The sequence below is a fragment of the Halichoerus grypus genome, chromosome 1 (assembly GCF_964656455.1).
Source record: "Halichoerus grypus chromosome 1, mHalGry1.hap1.1, whole genome shotgun sequence".
Taxonomy (NCBI): domain Eukaryota; kingdom Metazoa; phylum Chordata; class Mammalia; order Carnivora; family Phocidae; genus Halichoerus; species Halichoerus grypus.
The window spans coordinates 106,001,417-106,019,089 of record NC_135712.1 but is presented as its reverse complement, the minus strand read 5'-3'; the positions used below and the strand labels follow the sequence as shown (position 1 = coordinate 106,019,089).

The window sequence follows — 17,673 nt, the reverse complement described above, 5'->3', positions numbered from 1 at the left end:
ACTCAAGGTATTTATGGGTAAAGGGGCATAATATGTGCAAATACTCTAATATTTCAGAAGAAATATGTAATAGAGCATAAATCTACAGAATACAGAAAGTGGAACTAACTGTTAACAATTAGAGATTTGATATATGAGAATTCTTTCAACTATATAAGCAAATTTTCAGTAAGTGTGAAACTATATTAAAAAACATTCTTTAAAGAAATGGTAATAGGGGCGCCTGGGTGGCTCAGTTGTTAAGCGTCTGCCTTCAGCTCAGGTCATGATCCCAGGGTGCTGGGATCGAGCCCCATGTCGGGCTCCCTGCTCAGCGGGAAGCCTGCTTCACCCTCTCCCACTCCCCCTGCTTGTGTTCCTTCTCACTCTGTCTCTCTCTGTCAAATAAATATTAAAATCTTAAAAAAAAAAAAAAAAAAAGAAATGGTAATAGTATATGCTTTAACTTCTTGGAATGGAGCCAAAGGGCAAATTTCACCATAGAAAAATTAAAGGCCAATGATATTTTACTTAAATCCACAAAAGAATTTCACTACTATTTCACCCATTCTCTTTGTAAAACTTAAATATACAAACTGACTTCAACATTTACTTGATCTTAAAAGTGCCATAGTAGGAGATATTTGTAGACACAAAACACCCAGGATACATAAAAATTCTACAAATTAAAAAAAAAAAAGGCAGCTCTGGATATTTAAACGGCCAATAACCATAAGAAAAGATGCTCAACCGCTTTAATCATCAGGGATATGCAAATTATAACCACAATGAGATGCACTACACACCCACCAGAAAGGCTAAATTTGAAAGGACAATATATGTCTTTCAAGGTTGTGAAGCAATTGGAACTCTCTTACACTTTGGCAGTAGGGAAAAGGGAAACAACCATTTTTGAAAAACTGTGCGGCAGTATCTAATAAAACATTTCTTATGACCCGCAATTCTCTTCCCATCAGAAATGTGCATTCATGTTCACCAAAAGTAATGTACATGAATATTCATAGAAGTACTATTCATAATAGTCCAAAAGTAGAAATAACTAAACATTTGTTGATAGAATGGATAAATTATAGCATATGTATATACAGTGGAATATTATAAGCAATGAGATGAACAAACTATTGCTATAAGTAACAATATGGATAAATTATACAAATATAATGTTAAGTGAAAGAATACAAGAGCCAGACATAAAAATGCATACTGGATATTCCATTTATTATAAAACTCAAAAGTAGAGGGGCGCCTGGGTGGCTCAGATGGTTAAGCGTCTGCCTTTGGCTCAGGTCATGATCCCAGGGTCCCGGGATCGAGTCCCACATCGGGCTCCTGGCTCGGCGGGGAGCCTGCTTCTTCCTCTCTCTGCCACTCTCCCGGCTCATGCTCTCTCTCTCTCTCTCTCTCTCTGTATCTCTGTGTCTCAAATGAATAAATAAAATCTTAAAAAAAAAAAGTAGAGAAAACTAATCTATGACATTAAAAGTTAGGAGAGATGTTACTTTTGGCAAGATTTACTTTAAAAGGGGAACACAAGATTCTAGATTCTGTAACTGAAGCACCTCCTTATACATTGCTATCAACAGTATAATTGTAATCTTTTAAAAAGCAGTTTGGCAATCATATTCACTGACCCACTAATTGCCTATTTAAGAATCTATTGAAAGGAAATACACAAAAATATTAACTAGTGCAGTTTTATAATTAAAAAACAAGCAAATATACATTAGAAAAATGAGTAAATTATAGCAAATCTATACACTGACAATTATATAGCTATTAAAGTATCTTTTCTTTTTTAAGTAGGCTCCACTCCCAGTGTGGGGCCCAATGTGGGACTTGAGCTCACGACCCTGAGATGGAGACCTGAGGTGAAATCAAGAGTTGGGCACTTAACTGACTGAGCCACCCAGGCGCCCCTAAAAAGTATGTTTTCAGAAATTAATGATAAGGCATATGGAGTAATAAGACAAAAATGAGATTAAAATTATATATGGTATGATCCAATTCCACTTTTATTTACATGCATATCTGTATGTAAATATATAGTATTAATATTAGTTTGTTGACTATAACTTATTAATTATATTTATATATATAAAGTGTGTATACACACACTCACACACACGTAACACGCACACACAAAGGGGAAAAAGAAGGCTGGAAGGAAATATACCAAAAGTGTTACCAATGATTACCTCTAAATGATGTAATTAGAGAATATTACTCTCTTCTTTCAACCTTTCATTATTTCCTAAAGTTGAATCTTAAGTTTCTTAAGTTTAACCTTCCCAATGTTTCCTTAAAATGTAACCCTATCATTAGAGAGGAAAAAAATTCACTATTTCAAAAACAATGAGGCTCGTAAAAAAAACAAAAACAAAAACAAAAAAACAATGAGGCTCTAATTTTTACCAATTTTTACTTCAGGGTAAAGACAGCTGTAAAGTATTTATAAAGATAGCTTTAGAGCTATAATATGAAACTCCTATAACGGATTTTAGATTTTTTTAAAAAGATTTTATTTATTTATTTGACAGAGAGAGAGGCAGTAGGCAAGTAGGCAGAAAGGCAGAGGGAGAGGGAGGAGCAGGCTCCCTGCTGGGATCATGACCTGAGCTGAAGGCAGACACTTAACCCACTCAGCCACCCAGGCGCCCCCGGATTTTAGATTTTAGGAATACTAATTCCAACACTAGCAATCTCTTACTGTACTGAAATAAACTTACCTTTCCTCTAGCATAATATCTTTGAAATGTTTTTGTACTATAGAATTAGGACTTTTTTTTTTTTTAAACTAGGACATCTTAATACAGAAAACATAAAGAATAAAAGTTACCAAAATCCCCATTTATTTATGGTATATTTCCTTCCAACATTAAAAAAAAAATAAGTCAACTGACTTTTAAATAGACTTCTAAAACTTAAATATTTCCATATGTCTGTAAATCACTTTCTAAGTAAATAATTATGATACCTCTGACATTAAATGTACACTCATTATAACAGTATAGAGCTGTTTTTTCCAAGGCATTCATTTCCATCCCAAGCATTAATATCATTAAGTAAAATTTCACATTTATTAGAAGTACTTCAAATTTGCTTAATTCTTTTCAAGATTCCAAGACATTTCGGTTACTTTGAAATTATTAACTAGTGCAGTTTTATAATTAAAACTTTTTAAACACCTTTTAAAACAAATTTAATAAACAGAAAATACTGTTTTTTATTGTTACATTCTAATAGTAGTGGAAAGGGACTTATGATATGAAAAGGCAATGGAAGTATTCCATGATATTGGTAATTATAACAGGGTGGTACATTTGTTTTATAAATATCTTACCTTTGCAGTTAGAATCAGAAGGCAAAATGTCAGAACTGCTGGCATTTTTATAATTGCAAAAAGCAACTTGTAAGTATCTGTGATCCCTTGGGTTTCTTCTTTTCCTACTGACACTTCTTTGTTTTCTTTTTTCAGAAGGGCAACTAGAGTTGTTGTTATCAAAAATACAGTTCCCCAGAAAAAAAGGAAATCTGAAATTAAAAATGTTAACATCTATAACTAACTTTTGAAATGACATATCTGCATGGATACTTAATTTTGTATACAACTTTTCTTCCACTAAGTCTGTTAAAAGATCAACACTTAGGTGCCTATCATGTTCAAGGCAACATACCAAGCATACTAGATGAACAAGACAGTCCTGTCTCTGTTGAACATATATTACATAGACCAAAATAGACAGGGATATTTAACAAGGAAAAAGAAAGGGAATACAGACATTTGTGGGCTGAATGAAACAAGTCTGTTGTGTCATTTTCTTCAAGGAAAGTGCTAAGGGTGACTGATGACTTTCATATCCCATAAGATCTATCAGTCATACTTTTTTTTTTAAGTTAGTTTGTTTATTTATTTATTTAAGTAATCTCCACACCCAACGTAGGACTCAAACTCACAACCCTTAGATCAGGAGTCACATGCTCTTCTCCATCAGTCATACTTCTTAAGCGCATAAGCTATTTCAGTTCTTTATTAAATTATAACTTAGACAACAAACAGATGCTCATTCATATTAGATCTTCCAACTTTTTATTTTTAAGCTTTTTAATGTTTTTAATCTGTTTAGAATAGCCTTCAATAGTGTGACACAGAAGGAATTTCCTCATACTTGTACATGCACAATGGGGACACACGAAGAGTACTGTTTGGGTTGTTTCAGTGAAAGAGAGCTTGGCCATTAGCCATTTTTTTTTGAACAAATTAAGCACAGGGAGTGAACAATGTTCTGAAAGATTCTGTGCAATAATTAAAAATAATAGTAATATTAGAGGCTCCACTTATTAGGTGTATATCATGTTCATAAGTGTGCTAAGCATTTTGCATATGCATATCTCCTTTACTACAACAATCCAATAGATTAGGTTAATACTAAGCCCCAATTTACAGATAAAGAAATAGGCTTAGGTTACATTGCCTGAAGCTATTCTAAGTCAATGGTAAAATTGTGATTTCACACCTTTATACAACTAATTTCAAAGCCTGTATCTCCTTAACCACCCTGAGAAATGCATCTTAGTTTGCCACTACAAAGCTTATTGGATAACCCTGTCTTAGTTTCTTCACCTGTGAAATAAGAGGACTTGGCTAGAAAATCCCAGATGCTTGCTAGTTCTAACATTCTAGAATTGTACTCAGTTTTATATGTGTTTACTTTTCATCCTACTGCTCACGTAGCACGACTAACTGTTCATGGAGCCTATTCAATACCTTTTTTCAAAAACAAGTAGAGCGAGCATTCTACAGTCAGGGTTTTTCCTCTGTATTTGGTCTGGCTCTGCTGCTGTGCTAACTCAAGCTAACTGCTGTGTTCACTACAGATTGAACCTCACTTACGATGGAGGTATATGGAATTATTTGTTTAGACCAATTTCACCCTACCTTTTTTTTTTTTAAGATTCTATTTTTAAGTAATCTCTACACCCAACATGGGGCTTGAACTTACAACCCCAAGATCAAGAGTTGCATGCTCTACCAAATGAACCAGCCAGATGCCCCTCATCTTACTGTTTAAATGCTTCTTTTTTGTGTGTTATCTCATTGGATTTTCATAGCAAACATGTGAAACAGGCAAAGCAGGTATTATTACTATGAAAGTAGACATAAGGAAAAGAAGCTCAGAATATTTAAATCTTTGTCAAAGAACAAATAATTAAGAGGCAGAATTTGAACCTAACTCTTCTGAATTTGGGTTTCATATTCTTTCCGTTATTTCATACTGCCTATATAATGATTTTTTTAAGTTAATGTTGAAATAAGAATCTACTAGTATTGGCTAATTAGTCTTCACAAGCCTAACCAAAACCAAGTCTCTGCTATTCAAATTATGCAAATTAAAGAAGCTCAAAGTCTTTAAACACATATGGAAATTTGTATTCTGGAGTGATTTCTTTTCTCCACCATGAGAAATCTATAATTAATTTTATTTTTATTTTTTATATTAATTTTAGTTATGAAAAGAAAAACATGAAACATCCTTAAACACAAAGGTATCCCTTTCAAAAAATGCAGTAATATATACAAGTCCTATGCTTAAGGTTCATCAAAATAGGGGCTCCTGGGTGGCTCAGTCGTTAAGCGTCTGCCTTCGGCTCAGGTCATGATCCCAGGGTCCTGGGATCCAGCCCCTCATGGGGCTCCCTGGTCAGCGGGAAGCCTGCTTCTCCCTCTCCAACTCCCCCTGCTTGTGTTCCTTCTCTGGCTTTGTCTCTCTCTGTCAAATAAATAAATAAAATCTTAAAAAAAAAAAAGGTTCATCAAAATAACAATTTCTACTTTATGTTAATGTAGTGTTTTGCAATCTGGTTCAAAAGGAATGAACAACAATTTAAGATTATTCTTTTAAATGAGGCTACTTTTCATTATTTTTGCATTATTAATTCTGTGAAGAGTACTGTTTGGGTTGTTTCAGTGAAGAGTACTGTTTGGGTTGTCACAGTGAAATGTGACAAATAATGACTTGTTTACAGTATTTCATTTACAATATTATTCTCATTCAGAAAATTTTTGTTCATCATTTGGTTTAAATTAGAGATGTAAGAAACCCTGAGGGGCACCTGGGTGGCTCAGTCAGTTAGGAGTCTGACTCCTGATCTCAACTCAGGTCTTGATCTCAGGGTCTTGAGTTTAAGCTCCATCTTGGGCTCCACACTGGGCATAGAGCCTACTTAAAAAAAAAAAAAGGAACTAAAGAAACCCTGAAAAAAAAAACTATGCTACTTTCACTGTCACTAGAAATTTCAATTAATGGTCTCTAATAAGTGAAAATTAAAGTTTTTTTTATTTTAATTTTAAGTTATATACTACTTCAGTTCCAGTTCACTAAGTAAAACATCTTTAAGTTTGCCTAGTATATTTTCCCAATTTTCATGAACAAAATCTTCATCTAGAATCTAAACTCCAATACCAGGAGAAAAATGTAAGAACAAGTTAAACAGGTTTCAATACTGTTTGCAGATAAGATTATTTCTAATTTCTTTGTGCTCTTTGGATAAAGTTAACAGTACACATAAAAGAAGGAAGGAGTGACAATGCATCACTTCAGAGCCCTCATTCAAAGGCTTTCCCAATAGCCCACACAGAAAGAAGAATGAAGCTAATAACTCAGAAAAAGAGGCTTAGCCACTGCAGAAAATATATTAAGTTTTATGAACACAATTACCATAAATAGTAATAATCATTAGACTGCTGGTTATTATTTATTAACACTGCTTTGATGCTAGAGAACATCCATAGTCTGATATACCAACCATTTTAAAGATATTGTTACCAAAAATGATCTAAGTATTTCACTACTAACATTTTGGTTAATTTTGATTTATGTGTTTCATCTGTAAAAGCAATATGATGTGTGTGTGTGTGTATATATATATGTGTATATATGTGTGTGTGTGTGTGTGTATACATATATATAGTTAAGATGTCAAAGGTGATGTGCAAGTTTCATAAACATGATTTTTAGGCAAAGACCATAGGTCAAACTAAATATTCATAAGTGGCTACTAGATCTTATCTAGTGCTCCCATGAATGCAAAATTTAAGAGCATGTGCCAATTCACCAGTAACCAAGAAGGATATAATAGCTAGCACCTGAGTGCCTATCATGCCAAAGCAAAACACAGGACAGTGCAATAAATCTCACTCTCCAAGACAAGTATTATTATTCCTACTTTACACACAGTGAAACTGTATTACAGTTCAGAAAATGCCAGAGGTGGGTCTAAACTCGGATCTGATCCTAAAGCAATAATGTTTTCCATTTTACTACCAAGATGCTCAGATATACCTATCTACAGCAAGTAGGCTCTCTTTCCTATCAACCAGATATGCCTGAGAAGATACCCATTTTAGCTCCAACCACACAAAGTCTGGAACACAGATACTTCAGCATACTTGTACTCCCCTTCCCCACTTCCATCTCCCCATATGGTAGTATGGCAAAGGGTATGCAAACAAATAGGATAAATAAACATGGCGCATCTTCTTAAAGAGTTCATTTTATTCAATAGTTTAGAGGGAAGCCTTTTTAATGAAAAAAAATATACATTACAGGGAAGGCAAAATTTCCAAGAATTTTTTAAGATAAAACATCAGACTTCAAAAAGCTTTCATGGTTTTAAGGCTTTGGACTAGGTCCCCAGACCCTTGGGACTAGGTGTAGGTTCACTCTCTGCCACCATCAGAAAAGACAGAAGATTTAAGAAGCATTGTCTGATATCCTTGGCTCAGATCAAATTCTCTCTCCCTGGTACTCTCACCTATGGAAATGAACTTTAGTTTTTCAGAAGTCAGCGACGGGGAAGCAAACTTCCAGTTTGTTCTAAATGTCAGGTCTTCCTTTCGCCATCTTGCTTTTGGCACAGCAATCTATTTCACAAGTTAGAGCATGAAGGGACTTTAGACACCCACCATCCAGTCTGACACTCTCACTTTCACAGTGGAGGAAACTGAAATAGAAATAGTGTAACTGGCCCTGGGTCACTGGCTGAGTCTTAAAAGAAACAGACTTTTCTGTGCCACAAATCTCTCTCTGAAGCATTTACTCAAAATTATCCATGCTGTTGTACAGCCCTCACAGAAAATGCTATTTGACTATACAATATATATAGTCATATCTGATCTGGGGATTAGGATGTTAAAAGATAGCATATAATGCAAAAATCAAGTAAATATAAAGCAAATTTTGAAATCTTCCTAATCCCTTAGGAAGATAAAGCCATGTTTGCGATCACATACCTTTTCATTAACTCCAACAATGTTAGGTTTTCCTCTGGGGTAGAAGAGATTGTTTCTTCAGTCAAGGACTGGATTAAGCAGCTATCTTACTATTAAGGACCATTTTGTCCCAAAATTTGGGCTCAAACTCAGTCCAAGATGCGAGGTTGAGAAGCCAACAGATTTAATGCTCTCACCTCATGCTAACTCTGCGCCTCTATCACTGAATGGATGGAAGTAAATCACTCTTAATTTTTTAAAATACGTTCTGACAAGGCACAAAATCCTAAAATGGATTTTAATTAAAATATTAAACATATATGATATATCTCTACTCTGATGCTATGATAGGTTCTTGCATTCAGCTTTTTTTTTTTTTTTTTAAAGATTTTATTTATTTGTTTGACAGAGAGAGACACAGCGAGAGAGGGAACACAAGGAGGGGGAGTGGGAGAGAGAGAAGCAGGCTTCCCGTGGAGCAGGGAGCCCGATGTGGGGCTCGATCCCAGGACCCTGGGATCCCGACCTGAGCCGAAGGCAGACGCTTAACGACTGAGCCACCCAGGCGCCCCTTGCATTCAGCTTTTATATAACCTATATCCTGACACCACTAAATCATTTTTTGTAAGCTGAATTTAGACTTTTATCAAACAGCAGACAATGTACACTCCAAACTACCACATGGAGATGAAGAGTACATCAGAAGAGCTAACATGAAAAATAATGATAACATCAAATGCTGACAAGGATGCAGAGAAACTGGATCATTCATATATTTCTGATAGGAAGATAAAATGGTATATTCATTCCATTCTGGAAAAAAGTTTGGCAGTTCCTTTTAAAATGGATTTACCAGAACCCAGCCTTCGCATACTTGGGCATTCATCTCAGAGAAATGAAGACTTATTTTCACATAAAAATAGCCAAAACCTGGAAACTACTCAGATCCCCTTCAATGGAAGAGTGGTGAAATAAACCATGGTATGTGTAAGAAATGGAATACTTCTCAGCAATAAAAAGCAAGAAATCATTGATAGATGCAACAAACCTGGATGAACCTCAAAGAAATTATGCTAACTGAAAAGAGCTAATCCCCAAAGGATACATATGCATGATTTCATTCCTGTTAATATTTCTGAAATAACGTAATTATAAAGATGGTAAACAGATTAGTAGCTGCCAGGGGTTAGTGATGGAGAGGAGGAAATGGGTATAGCTATAAACAGGCAACAACAACAAAAAAGGAGTCTTGTGGTGAGGGTACAGTTGAGTATCATCATTGTGGTAATGGTGATTATACAAGGCTACACATGTGATGAAATTACATACAGCTACTCACACGCACACACACACACACAAACACAAATGAGTACATGTATAATTGGTGAAATCTGAATAACAGTATGAATTGTACCAATGTCAGTTTCTTGGTTTTGAGACTGAACTATACTTATGTAAGAGGTTAACAGTGGAGGAGCCTGGGGAAGGGTGCATGGGATTTCACTAAACATTTCTCTGCCCTACTGTGAATCTATAATTATTTTAAAATAAAAAGTTAAAAAAAATTAATGGGAAATTTAAGAATGCACAAGTTCTTTTTTTTTTTTAGAACACAAAAATTCTAAAATGTGCTAGGAATAAGAAATGTAGGTCTCAAATGTAAGATAATATAAAGCAACCAAAAAAGATAGAAATCTTTAGGTATGTTGAAATCACCCATTCTGTAGCTTCAGTTGATCACCACTGGACTTCAGCCAGCAAGGACTGTGTTCAAAAGTGAGGGGAAAGAATGCAATTAAAAAAAAAAAAAATTCTTAGATAACACTAAACCAAGGAATAGAAATGGTGGAAGAGAACTAACATCTTGCTTTTTGAATGTGCACCCCATCCATAAAAAAGTTATAGCATGCACACTCATGTATAAATTATATACTTATGACCTCCTATACTAATATAGTATATACAATGTAAAATATAAACCCCAAATTAAAAAATATGAAGTAATTTTTTAAAAGAATGAAATTAAAGAACACATATGCGGCACCCGGCTGGCTCAGTCGGTAGAGCATGTGACTCTTCATCTCAGGGTTGTGAGTTTGAGTGCTACACTGGGTGTAGAAATTACTTAAAAATATTATCTTTAAAAAAATATATAAAGAACATGTATAAAATACCAGATTTATCCAAGATTGTTTCTTTAAAAAATAGGTGAAATCAGAGGTTTTATATTCTTTATTTCTAATTTTCTAGGAACAGAACATCTCCTTTTATAAGGTAAGTCTATTTCGCTTTCTCAAATTATAGTTTTCAGGAACACTATAAATCAAAGTAGGAGACTGCCTATAATTAGAGAGGTTCTATAATTCTATCATTGATAAATTTATAATAAAGGCTAATTCAATTGGCCTGTACATAAATTTCAATAAAAACAGAAGTGAAATTCCGAGTAAAATATATGCCAAATAAAATCAAATAATTTTTTGGTTTAGAGTATATTTTATAAGTTGACTTTTCCAAACAAAAGCAATCTCACAGTTCCTTACTGGGCAAAGAAAGCACTTAGTACCATTTCACCTTTGCTTTGTTTTAAAAAGAAAAAAAGGATTTAAGACCTTCTTTTCTGGAGTGTGGGCTCCAGTTTTTAATATCTAATCCTTCCTGAATCTACTAGCCCCAGTACTCCTCCACTTATCTCACTTTATTACTAGGGTCCCAATATTTGAAAATAAGTTCAAATTTGCTCCATTTGTGTGTATGGAGATGTAAGATCCACCAGATTTATGAACCTGTCCCATTCAAGGCAAAAAGATAGCTAAATTCAAGGATTTTTATATCACATACTTTGTATGATATTTACCCAGAGATTAGCTTTTAAGGTAATGGATTAGTTTTTTTTTATTTTTATAAAGACTCCTAGGGGCACCTGGGTGGCTCAGTCATTAAGCATCTGCCTTAGGCTCAGGTCATGATCCCAGGGTCCTGGGATCAAGCCCCGCATCATCGGGCTCCCTGCTCAGCGGGAAGCCTGCTTCTCCTTCTCCCACTCCCCCTGCTTGTGTTCCCTCTCTGGCTATATCTCTCTCTGTCTGCATCGGGCTCCCTGCTCAGCAGGAGGCCTGCTTCTCCGTCTCCCACTCCCCTTGCTTGTGGTTCCCTCTCTTGCTGTGTCTCTGTCAAATAAATAAATAAAATCTTAAAAAAAAAAGACTCTTAAAATTATTATACAGTAAAACTAAATTTTTTTTGGTTTACAGTTCTATGAACTTTAACACATGTATAAATTTCAAATCACCACCACCATAATCAAGATACAGAATGGTTCCATCATTCCCCAAAACTCCCTCATGCTATCATCCACTTATACTCACCTTCTCCTCATCCAATCTCTAGCAATTACCCATCTGTTATAATTTTACCTTCTGAGAATGCAGGAGAATGTTTTAAGTCTAGATGTACATGCTAAAAAATGTATTACAGCCTATTTAAAAGTAACTGGTCTATCTAGAAATGGGTCAGTTAGTCCTGGCCACATTCTAAATAGTATTTCTGGTCACGCAAAATATATTGAGTCCTGCTTCAGAAAGCACGACAAAGAAATTTGTCACTAAGTAAGAATTAATTGGTCCTGCTCTCTTCCTAGTTCTAAGAATATCTTACAAATACTGTTTTAACTATATTCATTGCCAGTTTGATTAGCTTTTCTTTCACCATCAGTTTTTTTCAAAATACTTCCTTTTTTTCTCATTGACTCTTATATGTTCATGCCTATCTATATGACAAACTAATTCTTAAGCTCTAATATGTTTAGCGCTCTTCTCCAGTATCAGATCTAACCTGCTCCAACCCAAATACCCTGGTCCTTATCCCAATCACTACTTCTATTCATTATTGTTATCACTGCTTCTAGAGGAGTAGGCCTCAATTACCAGTTCACAGATTGGATCTAGACTAAAGACATATTTCATATGAGTCTAATAAATGTTTTTAAAATTATAAAATAAACAGAGAAGGAAGCTTTAGCTTCTCTTGAATACTGATAAGATTCAGCAATCCTAAGATCCCACTGCCACAAGACAACAATTTATTGAAAATTGAAGCTCCCCACCTTCAGATGGGCATGAGTTTTTCAGGTCACTACTGTCCCCTCCAAACCCTACAGTCCTGTATCAACTCACTTGATTCATTTAAGGATTTTATCTACCCAGTCCATCACTGGTTTGCAAAGTACCATTATAAATTCCTTTGGAGCAGAGAATTCTCAAATTTTAACACCTATCACATGGCTAGCACCAAACAGGCACTGAGTGAATAAATGCCACAGGTCACTTAAAAAACAAAATTTTTTTTGTCATTTCTATGCCATTAGGCATTCCAGAAGTGGGCTGATGTTTTTAGACATCAGCAGTTAGAGTGCTACTTTTCTCTGGTAGAAAAGCCCAATCAGCACAAATTATATTTAGGTTTCAAGGTTTTCCCTGAGGTTTTTCCTAGGTTCCTACCAACTGTTAGAAAGACACCAGTAGGTCTTTTGTAAAATAAAGTGTGGATACTCTTTGCTTTATGCCATTTTAGCTTACAAGTTTTCTAAGAATGATCTACATTCAGATAGTGGGGGAAATCCTGTATCTCTACCTCCAACTAGGCAGCTGACCTCAGTTTCTTCATCTGTAAGAATGAACTGAGATGGTTGGGGCACTTGGGTGGCTCAGTTGGTTGGGTGTCCAACTCTTGATTTGGCTTGGGTTATGATCTTGGGGTCATCGGATCAAGCCCCGTGATAGGCTTCACACTCAGTGGGGAATCTGCTTGAGATTCTCTCTCTCCCTCTCCCTCTGCCCCCCTCCCCCAGCCTGTGTGTGTGCACGCTCGTTCGCTTTCTCTAAATAAATAAATAAAATCTTTAAAAAAGAAAAGAATGAATTGAGATGGTAACTAGACTTACTGTGGTGACCACTTTGTATTGTACACAAAAACTGAATTATGTTGTACACCTGAAACTAATACTGTTATATACCAATTTTACCTCAATTAAAAAAAAACCAGCTCCCAAAAATACAAATCAGAATCTAACTTATAAAAAAAAAAAAAGGAATATATTATCTTTCCAAGTCATAAAACTATGTTCTAATATCTGTGTTCTTCTGGGTTACTTTCATCATCTCTCGCAGCTCAAAAGGTTGTCTCTTTTTGCTCCTAAAGATCCTTGAAAACCAAAGGGGGCAGGACAGAAAAAGCTCCCTTCTGAGTTCAGGACTGCCTTGGATCCCTGAAGCACCAAAAAGCCAATCTCAGCACAATCAAGGTTTTGTTTCTAAGGGATTTTTCCCATCTTATCCTTCATGTTCTAAATTTATTATTTAGATTACTGCTTTGTAAATGGCAAAAACAGTCTTTTCTCAATATATTCCATTTCTATTTATCTGTAACTCAAAACAAAGTGTTAATCAGAGAATATATTTTACAATTCTAAAATACATCATAATTCATATTTATAATTCATAATTAGGCTTTTAATTTTCTGATTTTCTAAACATCTGCCTCAGTGTTTTGGCTCTTCTTTTATTACCTAAGCAATTTTATTTCATCATTCTTTCTGTGCTCTTAAAATTCCTAAAAACCGCTGTTTTTTTTCTTTCTTTCTTTTTTTTTGTTATACTGCTACTAAGTTCCAGAAAGATCGAAGCTATAAATATGATATGTACAATCATAAAGAAGAGAATGAAAACTCTTCAACTCTTAACTTACTAAAATGTTTGAACTAAAAACTACACACAGAAAAAATTAAATACTAAGCTATTTTTACAATTTCCTAGAAACAAAGTTCAAATTCCACAGAACAAACAGCTATTCAAAATAACAAATCAGTGTAAATAAAAATCCAATGCGGCACAATTTTGATCTTCCCATTGGGGAACAGTTGTGGCTAAGAAAGGATATAATTAACATGGCTCCTGAATGCATAATGGCATTCTGTGGAATGATGTTTTATCAATCACTCCTGTACTTAGAGAAAGCTCTAATTTACCTAGTTAGTAATTTAGTTTCCACAACCTCTTAAATCTTGACATCTCTTCTGAGGCTTTCCCATGTTAAGTAATACACCATTTCATTAGTCCTTCCTGGTGACATGAACAGTTCCAGTACAAAATGAAAAAATGCATAAAAAGCAATGAGGTGCTAATACGATGCATTCACAAAATATTTCTAGGCAGAGAATTATCCATAGAGCAGGAGTGGGACCCCAGAACACTTCAAGACCAATCTGTTTAAATGCAAAGCAGTATCTCTCAACCATTTTCGGCCCCAACCCAATTAAGGAAAAGTATAATTATCATTTCATCAGTAATAGTAGCTCACTAGCAGTTTGAGGAGGTAGAAAAGGGGATCTCTTACAGGGCGTAGGGGTATGGAGGAGGTAAGATTTCAAGAGATGAGTAGTGCAGTTGTGAATCCCTCCATCCTCCACACTCCCCAAATATTATTATATAATCCTTATACTTCCCTCACTACACAACTACCCCTGACATTTACCCTGTCTGGAATCCCCAAGCTAGTACTGGGAAGATGAGAGAAAGTTGAACTGCTTACATTTCAAGAGAATCACTTAAATTCATCATCATTATCAAAATGAAGAATTCTACCATTTTCCTCATGTTGGTTATTCCTGATATTGCTAATTTTACTTCTGTTTCCTAATTGTTAGGAAAGCTTAAAAAAACAAAAACTCAGAAAACCTTCCAAGGACATGTATTTTACTTATTCAGAAAAAGGGGAAATTTTGTAGAACTTACACAAAATTGCTTACCAGATAAACTTCAAACTCTTTCTCACAGCAATTCAAGAAAATCTTACTAATTGGGTCACAACTTTTCTTTCATCACTATTTCCCAAACCCGGTCCCCACATTACTGCTTCAGGCACTCTGAACACGGTAGGTACTGTCCTGTACCTTTTTGTACTTTGCAGCTTCAGTGCACTTTCACCTGGTGCTGTGCTTTCTGGAATTCCACTTACCCACTTCATGGAATTTTATAATCCAGCAAGGTCAAATGTTATCTGCAGTGTGAAGCCTGACTCTCACAAGCTAACAACCCTGAGCTCCCCATAAATGTTCATTTCTCCCATTACTTGTGGGTTGGACTCTGCTTTATTCATAGGAGGCCCTTAGAACTCTGTCACTCGGCCAACTCATTAATGCTGAATAAATTAACCCTATTCTATTCACCAGAAGGCTAGGACTCTTGGTATATCAGCAGAGGCAGAAATGAACCAGAAAGCATGGAACTAGAAATCTCAATCCAGTAAAAGGAAAATGTAAGCCACAGGATTCAGGTTGGATTCATTCCTTCACACTAGCCAGACTTTTAAAAAATGTACATCTATGTATTAAGCAAATGTCAACAGCTCCCTAGACTGAGAGTTTTGTTTGCCATTACACAACAATGTTATCGGATGAGCTGCCTCTCCCTGCTCATTGCAGGGTACTCATCAATTATGCCTGCTCTCCTGTACTCATTCTGGCTGAAGCTCATTTTAGCAGAAAACTTAACCTCGGATAATCTCCCTCAAAATAATTTCCAGCAAATTAAATTATGAGATTGCCTCCAACGTCACGCACTCTGTCAAAAGGATTCATAAACGTAAAATAAACCTAACCCCATAATAGTTTAAATACACTACCTGAGAGAGTAACGATTCCCCTGGGTTGAGGCTGAAACCGCAAATATTTGTTACAAAAGTCCGCAGATTCAAGGGCCAAAAACAAAACATTGCCCAAAAAGTAGCCCGCTGTCTGGCCCACTGAATTGCAAGTAGAAGCATAACCCACGTTTTCCCGGGATAACATTGTTAACGCCCAACCATCCACAGCGATGTCCTGAGTGGCGGCCAGGAATTCAAACAAAAAGAATGTCACAGTGAGAGCAATCACATCGGGGGTTCTACCATCAGTGTTCCCGAGCAATCGGTCCACTTGAGTGGATAAATATATCATGAACAGTCCCAGTATATACTGTGTAGGGACAAGCCAAGATTTGCGACGACCAAAGTTCCTAAAGTAAACTGCATCAACCAACGGGGCCCAGAGCAATTTGAGACTGAAGGGCCAAAAGACGAAACTGAAGAAAGCTTGATCTGTATAGCTAACATTTTTGCTCTGCAAAATGAGTGGGATGCTTCCCGCCAGGCCCAGTGGAATGCCCTGAAGCACGTAAAGAAAAAGCAACAGCAGAATGCTGCTTAATTCGGCCCGGCAACTCCGTGGGGCTTTTGAGAAGTCACCAGTGCCGGTATCCCGCAGAGCTTCTTTGTCCCCTTCCCCGCCCACCAATTCCTGGTGACTGTCATCCCAGCCGCCTGGCAGCAGAGGACCGCTCTTCATATCCAGAGAGTGGTTGAAAGTCCCTGGTCGTCGTTGCCGACTGTTGTCCTTGTGGGAGATGGTGGGTGACATATCAGAGACGATGCAGAGCCCCGACTGTGGGGTGCCGGGGCTGAGCGTCTTGGATCCGCCTAGTCCCAGGTCCAAGGCTATCGCTCTGGACCAGGGTCTCGATGGTTCAGGGAGGAGGAGGACAGGGCGAGGGGTGATAAGGGCACTTCTTACAGTGGCCCGGAGAGCTGAAGCCGGGAGTCAGTCCCCTGGCTGGAGGCCCAGGCGATGCCCAGATAGGCGCCCCTTGGAGCGGCGTCAAGGAGCCTGAAAGAGCCCCCCGGGCAGCCGCGCCGGGCTCGGGGCTGGAGGAGAGGGCCGTGGTGCTACGATGGAAACGGGCCCTTGGCTGCGGCGAGACCGACCGGCCAGTCTCCCGACCCACCTCCAGTTCTCGCCGCCACCACTGCAGCAGACAGCACTTTCGCCACGGGACTCCAGAGAGACCAGATAACTTCCTGCCTCGCGCCTCAGGAAGTGGTCCTAGACTCAAATGAGTCCTGTCCCCGCCTCCAGAGCAAGCCAATCAGGGCATGCTTCCGAGGCCGACTTCCGAAACAACGCTTGGTAGGAACCCGCTACTGCGGCGACCGGGACCTCATGGGAGGATTAAAGCGGAAGCACCGTACGGCCTGGGCGGGGCGCTGCGCGAGCTCCGGCTCTATGAGCGCATGCGGCCGTCTGGAAAGCGTGGGCCTCGGTGATTGGGCCCGCGCGGCCACGTGAGGGCTGGTTGAGGCAGGCCTGCGCAGGTGGTCGAGTGAGCACACCGTCGAGCTTCTGAAGGTGGGGGCTGCTGTGCTAGCGCTGGTCGCTAGCCTGGGGTAGGGCAATGCCCAAACTCGGGGCCAGGAATTGTGTGATGCCCCTGCTTGCGTGGGCCAGACAGAAACGGGGAGGAGAAGGGTTGAAGTTTACGCAATGTCTTTATCAGCAGGCAAGGGTGCCCCCAAAAGGGTAGTAAGAGACCTGG

General features: G+C 37.5%; 1 protein-coding gene across 5 annotated transcripts in view; it reads right to left on the bottom strand.

The window, feature by feature from the left end:
- SLC33A1 (solute carrier family 33 member 1) overlaps positions 1-17,203 on the bottom strand; it is a 28,353-nt gene extending 11,150 nt beyond the window's left edge. For 2 of the 5 annotated variants that reach the window (XM_036120619.2, XM_036120618.2), the window contains exons 1-2: positions 15,950-17,195; positions 3,341-3,531 (exon numbers count right to left, since the gene is read on the bottom strand). In XM_036120619.2, the coding sequence (XP_035976512.1) occupies positions 3,341-3,531; positions 15,950-16,721 (963 nt within the window). In that variant the 5' untranslated portion in view covers positions 16,722-17,195. Of the gene's footprint in view, positions 1-3,340; positions 3,532-15,949 lie in introns of all 5 variants that reach the window. The other 3 variants (XM_036120621.2, XM_036120623.2, XM_036120624.2) reach the window with 3 other exon arrangements.
- Between the last annotated feature and the right edge of the window lie 470 nt (positions 17,204-17,673).